Below are 8361 nucleotides of genomic sequence, written 5' to 3'. Positions count from 1 at the left end.
CAAAAATCATTAGGATATTAAGTAAAGATCATGTTCCATGAAGATATTTTGTAAATGTCCTACCGTAAATATATCAAAACTTAATGTTTGATTAGTAATATGCATTGCTAAGAACTTCATTTGAACAACTTTAAAGATGATTTTCTCAATATTTAGATTTTTTTGCACCCTCAGATTCCAGATTTTCAAATAGTTGTATCTCAACCAAATATTGTCCGATCCTAACAAACCATACATCAATGGAAAGATTATTTATTCAGCTTTCAGATGATGTATAAATCTCAATTTTGACAAATTGACACTTAAGACTGGTTTTGTGCTCCAGGGTCACAAATCACACTTTGGACAGCTTTATGCGCAATGTGCATGGCTTTATACATCTCAGTGATGATGTAAAAGAACACGGTTAGTGTCTGGACAACATTTCCGGGTTTCTGGACAAAAACTCATGGGGATGAAATGCACATGCATATGACTTTTGGTGATATGTAACTGCATACATAACACTGTGAAAGTGAGAACTCTCAAGCCATGTTTTTTTTTTTTTGTGCAAAGAGGGACATACAGGATAGTATGGTAGTCAGCTCGGGAACTGTTAAAACAATAATTATAATATCGCACACCTCTATGCACACAATCTCAATATATCATATTTCACAGATTTGAATCAGACACACCCTCCCTCACTTACTCACCTCTGGTGAAGCACGCCAAATGTCACAAGTAAACAAGATATAACACAACATTGAGTTGCACTAAATGGCAACTCTGTGTTGGATAGATGTCTAGCGGTGTCAGTCAAACACAGAGCCGCAGGAATTTGATCATCTTTTATTCTTTATCCTTATACAACACAAACAAGTGGCCTTTTTGAGAGAATCACCTTTACATAGTTCTCTCTCCCATGCCATTACAACGCAATAAAACCCTGAGCCACAGATATACACAAAGTGAAAACATGCACAGTTTTCAGTCCTGCAGTACAAGTGTAATACTGCAGATTTTAAGGGTGTCGACTTGCTTCTCTGTAACTCGTATTTTGGGAGTGTTTGTGTGATACTGACATATAGTCTACATTTTATTATGTATGACCTGTAGACTTGCAGACAAACCTGTTTCACACACGCTACTCAAACACAGAAGCAGGAAACTACAGTGTTCAGGGAAAAGAGAAACTGAAGTGTTGTTGAGCTCCTGTGTGTCTCTCTCTCTGTATTCATTAAGTAAAATGACAGAAGCCAGATTTTCTCAGGATGAGTTAGTGTGTGCAGTGTGTCTGGATCTCCCGAAGGAGCCAGTGAGCATCCAGTGTGGACACAGTTACTGTATGAACTGTATTACAGACTTCTGGGATCTCGAGGATCAGAAGAGAGTCTACAGCTGCCCTCAGTGCAGACAGAGCTTCAGTCAGAGACCTGCTTTAGCTAAAAACACCATGCTGGCTGAAGTGGTGGAGAAACTGAAGAAGACCAAACTCTCTGCTGACTGTTACGCTGGAGCTGGAGATGTGCAGTGTGACGTCTGTACTGGAAGAAAATACAAAGCCGTCAGGTCCTGTCTGATGTGTCTGAACTCTTACTGTCAGAATCACCTCGAACAACACGAGAGTTTTTTCAAAGGAAAGAGACACAATTTGACTGAAGCCACTGGACGACTGCAGGAGATGATCTGCCATGAACATGATAAACATCTGGAAATGTACTGTATTACGGACCAACGGTGCATTTGTGTGCTGTGTGCAAAATATGAGCATGAAAACCACAACACTGTATCAGCTGCAGCACAGAGGACGGAAAAACAGGTATGAACTACAGGAACCGTTAACCCAAAAATAAACACGAGTTACTAGGACTCCAAAAGGCTATGAAAGTTTCAAACTTTAAAAAGGACATAAATGTAGTGATAAAGAAATCCATATAACCTGATAAACAGTGAAATGTTATTGACGTGCCACAATATTTGATTTGGGCTCTGTCCCAACACCCACACTTGTCCACTTGTCTAACACAGTGCTGTAAAAATGTTTACATATATCACTTCAAACTTTAAAAGAAACTACTTCTACGTTTCTGTTCCGTAGTGCCTGTGAATGATACAATTTAATTGTATTCTGTCTCGTGCGCGTGCTCTCAAGTGTTTGTATTGGGACAGACCCAGGGTTATTATTCAGAATATCTTTATTTGTGATCTGCAAGAGAAAATCGTACAATTGACATGACATGACCGAGAGTACTTAAATAGTTTAATGTGTGCTCCAGCACCAGCTGAAGGAGACGCGGAGGTCGCTCCAGCAGAGAATCCAGCAGAGAGAGAAAGATCTTCAGCAGCTGAGAGAGGATGTGGAGTCTCGTAAGGTGAGTCTGGAGAAGAAGAGAAGTTTGTCTCAATCTCAGTTCAGACTCACTGAAGCCTGAATCACTGTGTGTCCTAACAGCGCTCTGCACAGACAGCAGTGGAGGAAAGTGAGAGGATCTGTACTGAGCTCATCCGCTCCATTGAGAGGAGCCGCTCTGAGGTCACACAGATGATCAGAGATCAGGAGAAGACGGCAGTGAGTCGAGCTGAAGGACGACTGGAGCGACTGGAGCAGGAGATCAATGATCTGAGGAGGAGAGACGCTGAGCTGGAGCAGCTTTCACACACACAGGATCACATCCAGTTCCTGCAGGTAACAGAGATCTAGAAGAACAGGCTCAGAGTGGACTTGAGCAGATTCTGCTGTGGTTTGGGGTTCGCAGCATGTAGCTTTTTAAGCCGCTTCAATACCTTCTTACGCTTGAGTAAAGTGAAAATTATACCCTTTAGTTATCTCAGACGTACATTAGATCCAAATGCAATATAATAATAGTTTTCTAGACCTTTACATTATTTGGATAATGAGTAAAAAAAAATCTGTTGCATAAAACTGAACGAAGAACAATATGTTTAGCATTGTTTTGAAGTATTCCCTTTCGGTTTTCGGCCAGATGCATCTTAAATTTTTAATTTCAGGCCAGAATTTTATTTTCGTTGCAGCTGAAAGAGTAAGAGTTCCATTAAACTTGCAATTGACAACTATTAATAAAATGAATAGCCAACTATTGTGGTGAACTTTGCTAGATCGATTTACATGCACCCTTGTAATGGAAGTATGAGATTTAAGAAATTGTGACTACACTTTACCTCAGGTAAACGCAATACTTCAACCAAAATCATGTAATTAAGCTCATAATTGAAGCATGCATTAATCCTGCGTCTTGCTGAAGCGTCCTGTTGTAACAAACAAACTTGAAAGGTACAGCTGTTTTCTGTCACTTCGGTGAACATGCATGCAGAAAAATGCCACAGGTCCAAAAAATGTATCAATCCCATTTGTATGCCTTCAGGACACTTGAAATATATGACACGAGTTGTGTTTCTTCAGAATGCTTTTGCGTCCTTTTAAAGCTCGAGAAGGGGGTCACAATTCACTCTCATTGTAAGCAGAAAACCCCAAACACCACGTTTTGGTTCTGCCAGCCACATCTAGAAACGCAGTGACGTAAAGCGTCTTTATGATGTGAATGCTGTCTTCTGAACTCGAAGAACCGTACCCGAGTCCGCTTAAAGAGGGTGGTCTGGGGTACGGTTCATGTGAACTCTGGTACGGTTCGCAGCTGATGTGAACGCAGTCGTACCAAATCGCGGAAGTGAACCGCTATTAATGACGTATTATTTTATAAAAATGTGTTTGTGTATGTGTTTCACTCACTTTCCTGCAGAGTGTGGCTGACGCGCTTCAAACAGAGAGCTGTATATCTCATTTCTGTTCGCCTTCAGCGCTCTTTAGAGCATTTGCAGTACATTCGTAAGACAGACGCAAGTGCCGTTACGTACCGAAGCTTTGTAAACAAAACGAATGGTTCCAAAACAAGACAAGTGTATGTTCTCCAAAATTGCTTCAGGTGATATAAAAAAAGAGTTTTTTATTTTTCCATAACTGTTTTCCAGTAGTACATTAATGGATTTGATTGTGACAACCCCAAACATATTAGCAATACTCCAGCGCATTGAAAACAAATAGAAATCTGTCCTGGCCACCATGTCCTTAGGGTCCTCGTGAAGTTTCAGCGACAGACAGTCTACTTGTCTGTAAATTGTCTGTTTTGTGCAGAGTTTCCAGTCTCTCTCAGCTCCTCCTGAATCTACAGACGTAAATGACGATCTCTTCAGTTCTCTCGTCTCTTCTGATGCTCTGAGAGAATCTGTTCATCAGCTGAGAGACAGACTGGAGGATTTCTGCAAAGAGCCGCTCCAGAAGATCTCATTTTTCAAAGGAAAGAGACACAATTTGACTGAAGCCACTGGACGACTGCAGGAGATGATCTGCCATGAACATGATAAACATCTGGAAATGTACTGTATTACGGACCAACGGTGCATTTGTGTGCTGTGTGCAAAATATGAGCATGAAAACCACAACACTGTATCAGCTGCAGCACAGAGGACGGAAAAACAGGTATGAACTACAGGAACCGTTAACCCAAAAATAAACACGAGTTACTAGGACTCCAAAAGGCTATGAAAGTTTCAAACTTTAAAAAGGACATAAATGTAGTGCTAAAGAAATCCATATAACCTGATAAACAGTGAAATGTTATTGACGTGCCACAATATTTGATTTGGGCTCTGTCCCAACACCCACACTTGTCCACTTGTCTAACACAGTGCTGTAAAAACGTTTACATATATCACTTCAAACTTTAAAAGAAACTACTTCTACGTTTCTGTTCCGTAGTGCCTGTGAATGATACAATTTAATTGTATTCTGTCTCGTGCGCGTGCTCTCAAGTGTTTGTATTGGGACAGACCCAGGGTTATTATTCAGAATATCTTTATTTGTGATCTGCAAGAGAAAATCGTACAATTGACATGACATGAACGAGAGTACTTAAATAGTTTAATGTGTGCTCCAGCACCAGCTGAAGGAGACACAGAGAAGGTTCCAGCAGAGACTCCAGCAGAGAGAGAAAGATCTTCAGCAGCTGAGAGAGGATGTGGAGTCTCGTAAGGTGAGTCTGGAGAAGAAGAGAAGTTTGTCTCAATCTCAGTTCAGACTCACTGAAGCCTGAATCACTGTGTGTCCTAACAGCGCTCTGCACAGACAGCAGTGGAGGACAGTGAGAGGATCTGTACTGAGCTCATCCGCTCCATTGAGAGCAGCCGCTCTGAGGTCACACAGATGATCAGAGATCAGGAGAAGACGGCAGTGAGTCGAGCTGAAGGACGACTGGAGCGACTGGAGCAGGAGATCAATGATCTGAGGAGGAGAGACGCTGAGCTGGAGCAGCTTTCACACACACAGGATCACATCCAGTTCCTGCAGGTAACAGAGATCTAGAAGAACAGGCTCAGAGTGGACTTGAGCAGATTCTGCTGTGGTTTGGGGTTCGCAGCATGTAGCTTTTTAAGCCGCTTCAATACCTTCTTACGCTTGAGTAAAGTGAAAATTATACCCTTTAGTTATCTCAGACGTACATTAGATCCAAATGCAATATAATAATAGTTTTCTAGACCTTTACATTATTTGGATAATGAGTAAAAAAAAATCTGTTGCATAAAACTGAACGAAGAACAATATGTTTAGCATTGTTTTGAAGTATTCCCTTTCGGTTTTCGGCCAGATGCATCTTAAATTTTTAATTTCAGGCCAGAATTTTATTTTCGTTGCAGCTGAAAGAGTAAGAGTTCCATTAAACTTGCAATTGACAACTATTAATAAAATGAATAGCCAACTATTGTGGTGAACTTTGCTAGATCGATTTACATGCACCCTTGTAATGGAAGTATGAGATTTAAGAAATTGTGACTACACTTTACCTCAGGTAAACGCAATACTTCAACCAAAATCATGTAATTAAGCTCATAATTGAAGCATGCATTAATCCTGCGTCTTGCTGAAGCGTCCTGTTGTAACAAACAAACTTGAAAGGTACAGCTGTTTTCTGTCACTTCGGTGAACATGCATGCAGAAAAATGCCACAGGTCCAAAAAATGTATCAATCCCATTTGTATGCCTTCAGGACACTTGAAATATATGACACGAGTTGTGTTTCTTCAGAATGCTTTTGCGTCCTTTTAAAGCTCGAGAAGGGGGTCACAATTCACTCTCATTGTAAGCAGAAAACCCCAAACACCACGTTTTGGTTCTGCCAGCCACATCTAGAAACGCAGTGACGTAAAGCGTCTTTATGATGTGAATGCTGTCTTCTGAACTCGAAGAACCGTACCCGAGTCCGCTTAAAGAGGGTGGTCTGGGGTACGGTTCATGTGAACTCTGGTACGGTTCGCAGCTGATGTGAACGCAGTCGTACCAAATCGCGGAAGTGAACCGCTATTAATGACGTATTATTTTATAAAAATGTGTTTGTTTCACTGTTTCACTCACTTTCCTGCAGAGCGTGGCTGACGCGCTTCAAACAGAGAGCTGTATATCTCATTTCTGTTGCGCTCTTTATTAGAGCATTTGCAGTACATTCGTAAGACAGACGCAAGTGCCGTTACGTACCGAAGCTTTGTAAACAAAACGAATGGTTCCAAAACAAGACAAGTGTATGTTCTCCAAAATTGCTTCAGGTGATATAAAAAAAGAGTTTTTTATTTTTCCATAACTGTTTTCCAGTAGTACATTAATGGATTTGATTGTGACAACCCCAAACATATTAGCAATACTCCAGCGCATTGAAAACAAATAGAAATCTGTCCTGGCCACCATGTCCTTAGGGTCCTCGTGAAGTTTCAGCGACAGGCAGTCTACTTGTCTGTAAATTGTCTGTTTTCTGTAGAGTTTCCAGTCTCTCTCAGCTCCTCCTGAATCTACAGACGTAAATGACGATCTCTTCAGTTCTCTCGTCTCTTCTGATGCTCTGAGAGAATCTGTTCATCAGCTGAGAGACAGACTGGAGGATTTCTGCAAAGAGGAGCTCAAGAAGATCTCAGACAGAGGTAAAGTCCTGCAGATTCAAACCAGTCCATCATCAGCTCATATCAGGGAGAACATCATATTAGAAATGTGTTAGGAATGGCTCGTGAGAATCACACTGTTCATGTCTGTTGATGTCCACAGAAACACTCACCAACGTTGCTCCCAGAACCAGGAACGACTTCCTACGATGTAAGTCAGTAAGAAAACAAGCAGAAAAACTCACGGAGTGTGTTCGTGTTCTTCCTGTAGAAGCTGAAAGAAGGGTTTTATCATTGATCGTGTAAATGATGATTCGCGCAGGACACCTGCTCATCTGAACACGAAGTGTCCAGCTGCATGAAAAGATCAAACAGATGCATAATTCCCGTGATGTGTTTTCTCTCCATCAGACTCCCGTCGGCTCTCTCTGGATCCGAACACAGTGAATGAATACCTCCGTCTGTCGGAGAGCAACAGCGTGATTACTTACACTTACACAGAACAGCCGTACCCTGATCATCCAGACAGATTTGATGTGTTTCAGGTGTTGTGTAGAGAGAGTGTGTGTGGACGCTGTTACTGGGAGATCGAGTGGAGTGGGAGTGTGTTGATATCAGTGTCCTACAAGAGCCTCAGCACAAAGGGATTGGGTAATGAGAGTGTGTTTGGATATAACGACCAGTCCTGGAGTTTGTCCTGCTCTCCTTCCAGATGCTCATTCATTCACAATAACATAGTGACTAAACTCCCTGCAGTATCCAGCAGTAGAATAGGAGTGTTTGTGGATCTCAGTGCAGGAACTCTGTCCTTCTACAGCGTCTCTGACACAATGAGTCTCATCCACACAGTCCAGACCGCATTCACTCAGACGCTCTATCCTGGGTTTCTTGTTGATTATGGCTCATCAGTGAAACTGTGCTGATGAATCAGAAGAGATTGTAGAGTAATTCTACCCGTAATGCTTTGAGCTGCATGATCAGTAACAGAGTATCTTATTTTCTCTTTAAAAAAAATTAACTGGACATAAATAAACAGTGTCCTACCTCACTGGAACCAACCCAAGTCACACAAAAGCATAAATAACTGTTAAATGGAGGACGCAATACAACTACTCAATTAAAACCAGTGGTGGACGAAGTACACAAATCAAGTACTCGAGTAAAAGTACTGATCCGTATAATAAAATATTACTCCAGTAAAAGTAAAAGTACTCAGTTTAACTCGAGTGAAAGTACAAAAGTACTTGCTTTTTTATGTACTTACGTAAAAAAGTACCCATAGATTAATGTTTATTTACAGTTTTACATAGGCTACTTTATCATTTAATTTTATATTAGCATTTTTTTTATATAATCCTACTGCTCAAAATACCTGGGATTTTCCCAAAATAACCAATAAGGAAAATATAATTCGATTTTCATAATGATTTTTTTCTTCTC

The 8361-nt window shown here is 40.9% G+C and overlaps 1 protein-coding gene across 1 annotated transcript; it reads left to right on the top strand.

Annotated features, from left to right (window-relative positions):
• Nucleotides 1-1156: 1156 nt before the first annotated feature.
• LOC107574039 (tripartite motif-containing protein 16-like) lies at nucleotides 1157-8058 on the top strand. The gene is made up of 9 exons (XM_016260512.1): nucleotides 1157-1801; nucleotides 2259-2354; nucleotides 2435-2668; nucleotides 4133-4477; nucleotides 4935-5030; nucleotides 5111-5344; nucleotides 6804-6963; nucleotides 7085-7132; nucleotides 7333-8058. The coding sequence occupies exons 1-9, from the start codon at nucleotides 1229-1231 to the stop codon at nucleotides 7842-7844; spliced, it is 2298 nt and encodes a 765-aa protein (XP_016115998.1). The 5' UTR covers nucleotides 1157-1228; the 3' UTR covers nucleotides 7845-8058.
• The last annotated feature ends 303 nt before the right edge of the window (nucleotides 8059-8361 follow it).

The sequence above is a fragment of the Sinocyclocheilus grahami genome, unplaced genomic scaffold (assembly GCF_001515645.1).
Source record: "Sinocyclocheilus grahami isolate Dianchi unplaced genomic scaffold, SAMN03320097.WGS_v1.1 scaffold2098.1, whole genome shotgun sequence".
Classification (NCBI taxonomy): domain Eukaryota; kingdom Metazoa; phylum Chordata; class Actinopteri; order Cypriniformes; family Cyprinidae; genus Sinocyclocheilus; species Sinocyclocheilus grahami.
The sequence above is the reverse complement of the archived record's forward strand: the minus strand, read 5'-3'. Positions and strand labels throughout refer to the sequence as shown.